This window comes from Panthera leo, chromosome B1 (assembly GCF_018350215.1).
Source record: "Panthera leo isolate Ple1 chromosome B1, P.leo_Ple1_pat1.1, whole genome shotgun sequence".
NCBI lineage: Eukaryota > Metazoa > Chordata > Mammalia > Carnivora > Felidae > Panthera > Panthera leo.
This window is the reverse complement of record NC_056682.1, coordinates 101,147,359-101,160,346: the sequence shown is the minus strand read 5'-3', so window position 1 is coordinate 101,160,346 and position 12,988 is coordinate 101,147,359. Positions and strand designations below refer to the sequence as shown.

Sequence of the window (12,988 nt, the reverse complement as noted above, 5' to 3'; positions counted from 1 at the left end):
CCTGAAATACCAAAGTATTTTCTTACCACTGTATATCTAAGAGGCTTTTGAAATATTGAATATTTCTTTGGCTATTTGTAGGCTTACCCACCTGTATATTTTTGGAGTCACAATTTTAATCTCTTCCTGCTCCTTCCCAGAAGTTGAAAACCTAGTTTCCTGCAGTTAATATTCCTACATGTTTCTTCATTATTATCCTGTTCCTGCTCATCCATCAAAATTTATACATATTAGTATTGAGAAAATGTGATTCATTCTTCCTTATAAAAGTCTGTAGAGCTGCAGAATGTATTGAATGGAGAAATGTTCAAAGCTTTCCTGGTGACCTTGGGTGGGACTGTCAAGCCTCTGAAGTCATAGAACAGATTCATTTATAACCATTTTGTTATGTTCTTGTCAGTGGAATCCCATTATGGTCATTTGGGGCATTTCCTTTGTTTCTTGAGATTCCAAAGAACTTGGATTCATTCCTCCAACACCAACAGGCTGCAGTCATTTTATCAGAAGTGTTCAAGAAACTTGCAATTTACAGAATTTTGTAATAATACAACAAGGATTTCACATTTATAAGGCTGATTTTTTCAATATTATGCAAATTTTTAGGGCAAAATGTTTATTGTCAACATTTTTGTGGTTGCTTTTTCTAAATCTCCAGATGAACTCCCTAAATGGGCTTTCTGTAATTTTGTGATGACCTGTCACGGACTCCCAAAGTGTTTTATGAAAAACCCTTTAAAAAGCTGCCTTCTTTGCCCAGTTTGCTGGGAAGCTTCCTAATTTCACAACTGCCAGAGCCACAGATTTTTCCTCAAAGACCCTTCTATTTCCTTGTTTGCTGTAAAGAAAATTTTATTTACCTTCTCAGTCCTATTGGTGAAGAATAGGTAAGGAAGAGGAAGTCAAGGAAAAATGTCTCAATTTCCACATAACTCTGATTAAAGACTGGCTTAAGAATTTCCTACATATGCTTTTTTTTTTTTTTTTTTTTTTTTTTTTAAATCCTAAGAAACCGCTCTGGAAATATTCATGGGAAGAGCAAAGGGTCTGAAAATATAAGACATTGGTCTGTGATTTTGAATTACATGCTGACTTCCCCTTCCCTTGAGATTTGCCATAGTTTAAACATGGTTAGAAATTACTATTTAAAACTAAAACATAAAAGAAGAATTTGTGTTAATAAAAGGAAAACCTAATGAGAAAAAGAATTTTCAGCCTGGCATGTAATACATGTTTGCTACTAAATTTGTTAAACTGCTGCACTAGTCTAAAACTTTACATGTCATTTGCTGATTTCACTTAACTATTGTTTAAATGTTTATTTTTATTCCTTAAACACTTTGAAAAATAATTATCGGAGTCCTGTTAAACTCTTAGTACCACCAATTAAGAGTTTGGCATTTCGTTTGGAGTCTAGCCTTTTTATGTGTCATGGAAGCACAGGACAGACTTGTGAGTGAATGAATATACCCTACTCAGCAGTCACCTTAGCAGCTGACTGAAAATCAGCACTGCCCTGGGTAGTTTGATCAGTTTAACTTCAATCAAGATATCATTGACTAGACTAAAAAATGAATGGGTAGATAAGTGCTTTTGCACTTATGAGGTATGAGTAACTTCTTCCACCTCAACGTGGAAATCTTTACCCCAAGGCTTTCACCATGAATTTAAAAACTTGTAAATTTATTTAACTGCTTTATTCTGTTTTACCTTTATTTTAATGTACTGTAAGCTGAACTGATATAACATTTACTGTTCTATATGTTTAACAGACATAGGAAAAACCAAGGGGGTTTTGTTTTTATGTTTGCTGACTGAGATGTTTAAATATGTCCTAGTGTTTTGTTTAGTTACAAGACAGTGAAAAGGAGTTTATTTTGTTATTTCTATTTTGTAATATTTAACAATAGGATTAGGTTGGAAAAAAATAATAGGAAAAATTGGGCAGAATGTGGGTTTTCCTACTGTTTCCCTCTGATTCTGGTGCACTGATGAGCTCTGATCAGAACCTGCTACTTTATAGTCCTTTCCCCATGCAGGGGATTCTCTTCCTGTCACTGGTAAATGGTATTTTTTTTAGAAAGGCAACTTCTCCATTTTTAACCTTGTAGATCCTTTTGTACTATTAGGGCATTATATTGAAGCCTGAGGATTGCATTCTATTTTGTATATGCCCCCCCTTAATTTTTTTAAGCACTGCGGACAAGAGAGCTTCATTTACTTAGTAGTATTATAGAATTAAGGATTCCAAAACAAATATGTTTCCCATGTGTTTCCCAGTTAACTAGTGTTTACTACTTAAGAGCTATATTTGTGATGGCTGTATTCTACTATATTACATACTTTCCTAAATACAGAATTTAAAGAAAATAATTTTAATAATTATTGGGTGATTTGGCTTCATCCTTTAGAATATTGTGTTAAAAGACAGAAATGCTCTGATATAAGTCATGGTCTTTCAGAACTCTGTTGTCAGTTATTATTTCTAGCTGCTTTCAGGATTTTATTATTTCTAAGGCAAAGCTTTAATTTATAATGCGCCTAGACAATATGAATGCCAGTCGCTGCTTCTAATTCCACATGGTTGAGGCATATATATGTTGTCTAAATAGGTGGGTTGTTGTGACAACCACAAATATTTAAATTCAGATTCACTACTTTTTTTTTCTTTTTTTTAAACCTGGACTTAAAGAGTTCTGGAGTATACTTAAACCTAAAATTATGCATGCTTGGCTTGGAAATGTTTATTCATTTGCATTTAAATAGAAGTAAAAATTCAGGATCCATAAAAACTCAGAAGTCCATTCATTTGGGAAGGCAAGACTCAAAAGGTGAAACTAACAAACTTCCTGTGGCCTGATTTTTGCCCAGTATGGACTGGGTAAAGTTGTAAAACAAATTTAACTAGCTCACACACAATGTCACAGATCACATAAGGATAGTATGAAATAAGTAGGTGTTCCAAAGTAAATGGTCCTTTCTTTCAGCATTTGCACCACTCCACAATCTTTTATTTCAAAAGAAGACCTAAACAACAGAATTTACGCAGAAGGTCCCTGAAGTACCTAAAAACCAAAATCTGCAATGGATAGATCTCAGTGTGGTAAATTTATTTCTGGTTTGTTAGGAATTGTCTATGTACTGTGTATGGGGCATTTTAATCTGTAACATTCAAAAAAAAAAAAAAATCAAGTTTCAAGTATATACACATCAAGTATATACAAATATTTAAAGATAATTTAGGAAGTTGCCTTTATATAATAAATGTTGGTTAAATAGTGAACATGCACATGGAAAAAGCAATCATGGAGAAATAATACTGGTATCAAATGAGTCATCCATTGATTTATTATGATAGAGACTGCGTTTGACTCTGGTTAAGGAATATGTAGGAAAACTCCATATTTACTCTTTCTACTCTTTCAGTAACATGGAAAGTTCTTAGCTTATTTCACATTGCCTGGTTTTAAATACTGAGCTCTGTAAGTTGTTTTAGTTGTTTAAGAGAGCTCTTTTTTGAGACTTTCTCATAGGAGAGTTTTGGCTTCCTTACTATTTAAAATAAATAGCAGTCAAAATTATTATAAAGAGGAGAATTAAGTCAGTAGTGCTCTATAAGTGACTTTTAAATGGACCTCAAAATAAGTATTACTTACAAAGTTAGTATGCATGGTTGTGTGGTGAAATGGTCAAGAATTTGTGTTTTCTTACAGTTTAATTCCAGGAAAAGTATTAGTCCTATCCAAAATAACCCTAAATGCTAAACTTTACCAATGTATATGAAAAGCTTTTTATTTTCAAACAAATTAATCTAGAAGCAATCCTAAACAGAACAGGTGGTATGCTCCTAATAGTATTTTTTATACTAATGGAATAAGTTGTAATATTACAAGTTTTGCTGCTAATTTTATATTAGCCCTGAAGTAACCTCTGAAATTTCTCAGAAAATTTAAAATCTTATTTTCAGCTATAGAGCTAAAAAGTAAACACAGAAATTTCCTAAATTTTTTCAAGCAATTAAAAATATGTAAGGTACACACCAATATCTTCTCCAGGCTCTGACAGGCCTCCTGGGAACTTCCACATATTTTTCAACTGCAATATAAAATCAGAAAATAAAGTTAACATAGCTTCAATCACTAACCCGCACATGGAGACTCGACAAAAATTGGTCAAGGGATTGAGAATTTATTTTTTGGTAATAACATGCAAATTTCTTTCATCTTCCTTCTTCACTCCTCCCTTTCTTTTTCTTGGGGGGAAACTGGTGACTTTTGAAATCTTTTCCTACCTTTTTCTCTAGGAAATAGAAGTGGTTTTGTTTGGTTAATGTGTGATAAATTCTGTATGAATGAAACAGTGGAGGGAAACATCTACTGAATTTGTGTAATTTTTAAAATTTTGCTGCTAGTTAACTATTAACAAATAGAGGAATCTTACAGATGCTGCTATAAATAAGTAGAAAGTACAGTATAAGTTTAATAACTAAAATATACTATTTTTAATTTTCACATTTATTTTCTGTGTTGTGTGTCTAATCAGATTTCTCTTGTCTCTGTGTTAATGATTGTATGTACAAATGTAATTGCTTTTCATGGGTAGCATGAATAAATCTGATTAGTTTAAGTTTGTGCTGTTTGTGTGTGTGTATACCATTTCATTTTTGGGGGGGAAGGGCAAGTGGGAAGATCTGAGAATGAGGATACATATGGAAAAAATTGATTACAAATAATTATGAAATGGCATGGGACCATATTCTTATGGCTGACACAATTATTTTTTGTTCTATACATCCAACAGCATGATAAAAGGTGCTGAGCTTGGAGCCAGTACACTTTATGATCTTCATTCATAAAATAAGTTTATGGACCTTTTACTGGTGTGCTTTTTGACCCACTCATTTCCTGGATGAGTGCTTCATAAAGAATGTGTCATTTCCCAACTGTGCTACATTGGAGACCAGTGGCATGGTTCCCAGAGTTTCCACAGACTGTTGATTATGTGGGTACAGAATTTAGGCTTTCCACCCTTCCGTGTCTGGCTCAGACTTGAGATTAATTTATAAAGCATATTTTATTAATGTAGAAATATATCTCTGGTATAGATCTATATTAAGACAGTCTTTCAGATTTTGTTTTGAAATGGTTCCAGAAGCTATAGAAACCATGCAGTTTTTTTCCTGATAGGATGTTAGATTTTATATCTAACACCATAAATGCCATTTCTAACAAAAGAAATGTTATAATGGTAGGGCAGAAAATACTCCCCAAAATAATAAAAGAACTTTTAAAATTTTACCTAGATTTGACTATAAATAATTGGAGGTTATTAATTATAAACTTATTAGGAGAAAAATGTTACATATAAGGATTGAAAACAGCTTACACTAGGAGAAAAATGTTAGATATAAGGATTGAAAACAGCTTACACAAATCTCATTTTGATTATTTCATAGAACTTAGGTATAAAAAGAATATATTTTTGTGGTAGTATGTGATCTTTTTTGGCACCACTTAGGTTTAAAGAGATTATCTGAAGAAAGCTTTCTTGTCCCCTGCAAAAAGCTTGAGCTTGCAGTTAGTTCAAAGTGGTAGGTAGTAAGACCTAAGTTAAGTGGTTGTAAAACATGGTTAATGTTGTAGATATGATCAATGGAGAGATAAGTATATCTTTTCACCTTTCAAAATACTAAAACAGACTCCCATTTAGGTCTTTACTCTATTTTGAGTTTTCGTGTATGGTGTTAAAAAGCGGTCCAATTTTATTCTTTTACATGTAGCTGTAATTTTTCCAGCACTACTTCTTGAAGAGACTATCTTTCCCCATTGTATATTCTTGCCTCCTTTGTCATAAATTAATTGGCCATATAATTTCAGGTTAATTAAAAAACATATTCCCATTAATGGGCTTAGCAATATAAATAATAACGGCAACTTCCAGAGAAGACTGTGGAGTAGGAGGACCCTGACCTCACCTTGTCCCATGGACACACCTAGGTAACACCTGTATCAGTGTATATAACCCAGAAACAACCCAAAGACTGGCAGAATTGACTCTTCACAGCTACATGTAGAGTACAGGTAACATGGAAGAGGGTGGGGAGGGCAGAGACATGGTCTGAAGCATTTGGCTTTGAAAACCAGAGGGACATAATTTTGCAAGTTCCTACAATCAGCAGGGCTTAACAAATGGGATGCTATAAAAATCAGGCTGGTCTATGGAGAGCCTAGAGGGCAAGGAAACGGAGTCTCTGCACGTGGAGCACAACAAACAGCCCTGTGGAGATACAGCATAGAAGAACAGTTTAACGCCTGGGGTGTATAGGAAGGAGGTTTTGTTTGGTTTTTTACTAATCTCAGAGTGTGTGCTGGAGGGGCAGGGATCCTTGGGAGACTTCTCCAAGAGCTGGCAGGTGCCCTTTTCCTCCCCTGCCTCCCAGCCTATATACATGGATACCGGCAGGAACCAATGCAGGTCCAACACTCACCACCTAATTTGCTAACAGCATGAACTGCCGTCACATTCTCCTGCAGACCTGCCCCCTCCAATACACTGTTGGCCAGAGCCCATCCAAAGTGGTGCCACAAGGGTGGCATCATGCAAGCAGACCTGACAGGAAGCAGCACCACTCCAAAGTGACTCCTGTCCCAGGAAAAGGGAAAGATAACCACACACAACTGTGGCCCCAGCAGTAGGCTGGGGGCACACAACTGGTCTCAATGCAGGCCTTGCCCACCAATGAAAGCCTCTCCGGGGAAAACACAGGGAAAGCACCCAGCAGTTTGGTGCTACCCTCTGGCATTGCCTGGTCTGACTCAAACCCAAGGCTGCCCCAGACTGATGCAACAACACCGGGACCAAATCCTGGCCACAACAGGCAAAGACAGCCATGGCTGGACTACTGCAAAAGCAGCTCAATTACAACAGCAGGGCACATGCAACACATTGAGACACCCTTGAAGTGCCAAATTCTGGTGAGTAGGGGAGACTGCATTATAGGGCATCCCAGGACCTCTTCTTCATAAGGCCATCAATCTCAAGAGCAGGAGATGGAGCTGACTTTCCTTTCCTAACACAGAAACAGACACAGAGAGACAAAATGCAAAATGCAAAAATTCTGTCCAAAATCAAAGAACAGGACAAAATCACAGTAAGAAACTAAATGAACAGAGCTAAGAAATATGAATATAGTGGACTTGAGAAAAGAGGGGAGGGATCTCAATGAGACACTCAAAAACGAGACAGAAAACATAAAAAAGAACCATTCAGAAATGAAGAGCTCAATAAAAATTAAAAATACACTAGAGGGAATAAATAGTAGAGGGCACAGAAAAACGGATAGGCAACCTGGAGGACAGAGTAATAGCAATCAAACTGAACAGGAGAGAGAAAAAAAGAATAGAAAATGAAGACAGACTTAGGGAACTTAGCAATACCATCAAGCATTCATCTTATAGGAGTTCCAGAAGAGAGAGAAAAGGGGGCAAATAATTTATTTGAGGAAATAACAACTGAAAACCTCCCAAATTTGGGAAGGGAAACATCCAGATCCAGGAGGCACATAGAGCCTCCAACAAAAATCATACTAAGGAGGTAACACCAAGATACATAGTAGTTAAAATGGCAAAAAGTAGTAAGCATTTTACAAGCAGCAAGAGAAAAGAAAACAGTAACATACAAGGAATATCCCATAAGGCTATCAGCTTATTTTTCACAGAAACTTTGCTGAGAAGGGGGTGTCATGATATATTCAAGGTCCTGAAGGAAAAAAACCTGCAGCAAGGCTATCACTTACAATAGGAGAGATTAAGAGTAACCCAGACAAAAGTTAAAGGAATTCATAACCACTAACTCATCCCTAATAGAAAAGTTAAAGGGGACTCTTCTGAGTGGAAAGGAAAGACCATAAACAAGAGTAAGAAAAGTAGGAAGTACAAAAGCAGTAAAATTAAGTATATCTGTAAAAATTAGTCAAGGGACTCACAAAATAAAAGGATGTAAAGTATGACACCATATACCTAAAACATGGGAGGGCAGAGAGGAGTAGAGTAGGTTCAAACTTAAGCAGCCATCAACTTTATAATATAGATTGTTATATGCATTAGATGTTATACACACACCTAAGGGTAACCACAAAATCAAAAAACAGTAACAGGTATGCAAAAAAATAAAGAGAAAGGAATCCAAAATATCACTAAAGAAAGTCAGCAAACTGAGCTGAGAAGGAACATAGAACTACAAAAACGACCATAAAACAAGTAACAAAATGGCAATAAGTACATACCTCTCAACAATTACTTTGAATATAAATGGATTAAATGCTTTAATCAAAAGACACAGGTGATGGAATGGATTAAAAAGCAAGACTCATCTATATGCTGCCTACAAGAAACTCATTTTTGACCTAAAGACATCTGTGGATTAAAAGTGAAAAGATGAAAAAGCATTTATCATGCACATGGATGTCAAAAAAAGCTGAGGTAGCATTATTTATATTGGACAAAATAGACTTTAAAACAAAGACTGTGAAAATAGACAAGGACACTATGTAACTATAAAGGAAACAATCCAAGAAGATACAACAATTGTAAATATTTATGCACCAAACATGGCAGCACCCAAATACATAAAGCAGTTAATAAACGTAAGGAAGTAATCAATAGTAACATAATAATAGTAAGAGACTTTAATATCCCACCTACATCAATGGACTGATCATTGGCTTTGAATGACACATTGGAACAGACAGATCTAGCAGATACATTCAGAACATTCCATCCTAAAATAGCAGAATACACGTTCATGTGCATATGGGGCAGTCTCTAGAACAGATCATGTATTAAGCTACAAAAAAGTCTGAACAAATTCAGAAAGTCACACCATGCATCTTTTCTGACTACAACACTATGACACTAGAAATCAACAAGAAAAAATATGGAAAAGAACACAAATACAGGTCTATTATATAATGTTCACTAAACAATGGGTCAACCAAGAAATTAAAAGAGGAAATAAAAGAGGAAATAAAAAAAATACATGGAAACAAGTGAAAATGAAAACCCAGCAGTCCCAAATCTTTAGCAAAAGCTGTTCTAAGAGGGAGGTTTACAGCAATACAGGTTTACCTCATGAAGCAAGAACAATCTCAAATAAACTACCTAACCTTACACTTAATGGAGGTAGGAAAAGAAGAAAAAACAAAACTCCAAATACATAGAAGGAAGGAAATAATAAAGATTGGAGAAATTAACAAAATAAAAACTAAAAGACTAGAATAGATGAATGAAAACAGGAGCTGGTTCTTTGAAAAGATCAACAAAATTGATAGACCTTTAGCCAGACTCATAAAACAAACAAACAACAACAACAACAAAACAGGAGAAAGGACTCAAATTAACAAAATCAGATACGAAAGAGGAGAAATAACAATTGATACCAGAGTAATACCAAAGATAATGAGAGTATTACAAAAAAAATTAAATGCCAACACATTGGACAACCTAGAAGAAATGGATAAATTCCTAGAAACATAAAACCTCCCAAAATGAATCAGGAAGAATTAAGTAATTTGAACAGACTAATTACCAGCAATGAAATCATTAATAAAAAACACTCCCAACAATATTCTAGGACCAGACAGCATCATAGGTGAATTTTACCAAACATTTAAAGAAGAGTTAATACCTGTTCTTCTCAAACTATTCCAAAAAATGGAAGAGAAAGGAAAGCTTCCAAATTCATTCTATGAGGCAAGCATTACTCTGGTACCAGAACCACATAAAGACACTACAGAAAAAGAGAACTATAGGCAAATATATTCTGATGTTCTGATGAATATAGATGCAAAAGTCCTCAAAAAAATACTAGCAAATCAAATCCAACAATACATTAAAAAAATCACTTGCCACAATTAAGGGATTTATTCCTGGGATGCAAGGGTGGTTCAATATTCATAAATCAATTGATATGATACATCACATGAACAAGAGAAGGGAAAAATCGTATGATCATTTTAATAGATGCAGAAAAAAGCATTTGACAAAGTACAATATCCATTCATGATAAAAACCCTCAAAAGTATGATTAGAGGGAACATGCCTCAACGGCATAAAGACCATATATGAAAACCCACAGCTAATATCAAACCCAATGGTGAAAAATTGAGTTTTTCCCCTAAGATCAGGAACAAGACAAGAATGTCCACTCTCACCACTTTTATTCAACGTAGTACTGGACATCCTAGCTACAGCAATCAGACAGCAAAAGAAATAAAAGGTATCCAAATTAGTATGGAAAAAGCAAAACTCCCACTATTTGCAGATGACATGACACTACATGTAGAAAACCTGCATGACTCAACCAAAAAAAGTCTAGAACTTATAAATGAATTTGGTAAGGTCACAGAATACAAAATCAATACACATTTCTATACATTAATAATGAGGTAGCAGGAAAGGAATTAAGAAAACAATCCCATTTACAATTGCACCCAAAATATAAGATACCTAGAAATAATCCTAACCAAAGAGGTGAAAGACCTGTACTCTGAAAACTAAAAAACACTGATGAAATTGAGGATGACACAAACAAATGGAAAGATATCTGATGCTCACGGATTGCAATAACAAATATTGTTAAAATGTCCATACTACCCAAAGCAATCTATATATTTAATGCAATCCCTATCAAAGTACCAACAGCATTTTTCACATAACTAGAACAAAGAATTGTAAAATTTGAATGGAACCACAAAATACTCTGAATAGTCAAAGTGATCTTGAAAATGAAGAATAAAATAACAATTTAAAAACTTAAAAAAAAGAAAATGAAGAATAAAAAATTTAAGTATCACAATCTCAGATTTCAAGTTATACTACAAAGCTAATTAAAACTGTGTAATACTGGCACAGAAACAGACACATAAGTCAATGGAACAGAATAGAGAGCCCCAAAATAAACCTACGATTACATGGTTAATCTTTGACAAAGGAGGCAAGAATATGCAATGGGACAAAGCCTCTTCAACAAATGGTGCTGGGAAAACTGGACAGCTACGTGCAAAAGAATGAAAATGGACCATTTTCTTATAAAATGGATTAAGTACTTAAATGTGAGCCTTAAAACCATAGAAATTCAAGAAAAGAGAACAAGCAGTAATTTCTCTGAAATCGGCCACAAGCAACATTTTTCTAGATATGTCTCCTGAGGCAAGGGAAACAAAAGCAAAAATAAACTATTGGGACTAGAACAAAATAAAAAGCTCTGTACAGCAAGGAAACCGTGAACAAAACTAGAAGACAAACTACTCACTGCGAGAAGTTATCTGCAAGTGACATATGTAATAAAGTGTTAGTATCCCGAATATATAAAGAACTTACACAACTCAATACCAAAAAATAATCCAATTAAAAAATGGGCAGAAACAGGTACATTTTCCCAAATAAAATATACACATGGCCAACAGACACATGAAGATGTTTCTAGGAATTTATCCATTTCTTCCAGGTTGTCCAATTTGTCGGCATGTAAGGGAAATGCAAATCAGATACAGAAAGAAGCCTGTTTTGTTCCCCTTATCTGATTAAAGGCAGAGCTTTCTGAGAAGCTGCCATAAATCCCCTTGGTTCGAACTTCCAGCCAAGGAAGGAAACCTAGATGAGAAACTGCATAAACAAATATGAGAAATTACCATACATATTTCACACCTCTCCCTTGCACTGATATACAAACCCCTACTTCTAGTTGTTGCAGGCAGCACTCCCCAAACTTTTCTCCTACTAACCTGTTGTCAATTAATTCACAGGCTCCCCAACCACCGAACGTGGAAGAGGAAAAGTTCCCAACACTACTTTATGACTTAACTCTCTGGTTGTGTTTCCCAGTCTGTGAAATGAGGAGGAGAATAGGTTGCCATGATGTATAAAGCAGCTACATAATACAGAGCACAAGTAATAATCTTTTGCTGGTGGAGGGTCAAGCTTCCATGTTGATGGCTGCTGACTGATTAGGATGGTGGAAGCTGAAGCCTGGGGTGGCCGTGGCAATTTCTTAAAACAATAAAGTTTGCTACATCTACTGACTCTTCCTTTCATGAATGATTTCTCTGTATCATGAGATGCTGTTTAAAAGCATTTTATCCACAGTAGAACTTCTTTCAAAATTGGGAATCAGGGCATCGGTTAAGCGTCCGAATTCGGCTCAGGTCATAATCTTGTGGTCTGTAAGTTCAAGCAGTATATTGTGCTCTGTGCTGACAGCTCAGAGCCTGGAGCCTTCTTTGGATTGTGTTTCCCTCTTTCCTGCTCCTCCCCTGCTCACGTTCTTGTCTCTCTCTAAAAATAAAAAATTAAAAAACATGTCAAAATTGGTAATCAATCCTCTCAAACCCTGCTGCTGCTTTATCAACTAAATTTACATAATATTCTAAATCCTTTGTTTCATTTCAATAATCCTCATTGCATCTTCATCAGGAGTACATTCCATCTCAAGGTGGCTACACTAAACAAGAGATTTTCAACATAGATGAAAAGAGCCTTATTGAAGGCTTTCAATTTATTTTGTCCAGACTATCAGAAGATTCACTTTCTATGGCAGCTCTAGACTTTAAAAATATATTACTTAAATAATAAGACTTGAAAGTTGAAATGAATCCTTGATCCATGAGCTACAGAATGGATGCTGTGTTAGCAGGCATGAAAACAACATGAATCTCATTGTACATTTCCATCAGTGCTCTTGGATGACTAGGTGCATTGTCAATGAGCAGTCATATTTTGAAAGGAATCTTCTTTTCTGAGCAGATCTCAATGTTGTAATGTAAACTGTTGTGTTGTCATCTAGGCTTTGTTGTTCCATTTATAGAACACAGGCTGAAGATGTAGCATAATTCTTAAGGACCTTAGGATTTTTGGAATGGTAAATGTACACTGGCTTCAACTTAAAGTCACCAGCTGGGATGGCCCCTAACAAGAGTGTCAGCATGTCATTTGAA

General features: G+C 35.3%; 1 protein-coding gene across 5 annotated transcripts in view; it reads right to left on the bottom strand.

Annotated features, from left to right (window-relative positions):
• The window catches only part of NUDT6 (nudix hydrolase 6), a 44,632-nt gene that overhangs the window by 3,093 nt on the left and 28,551 nt on the right, over nt 1-12,988 (bottom strand). For 4 of the 5 annotated variants that reach the window (XM_042935569.1, XM_042935567.1, XM_042935572.1 and 1 more), the window contains exon 4: nt 4,038-4,092. In XM_042935569.1, the coding sequence (XP_042791503.1) occupies nt 4,038-4,083 (46 nt within the window). In that variant the 5' untranslated portion in view covers nt 4,084-4,092. Of the gene's footprint in view, nt 1-4,037; nt 4,093-11,779; nt 12,042-12,988 lie in introns of those variants that run through there. The other variant, XM_042935568.1, reaches the window with a different exon arrangement.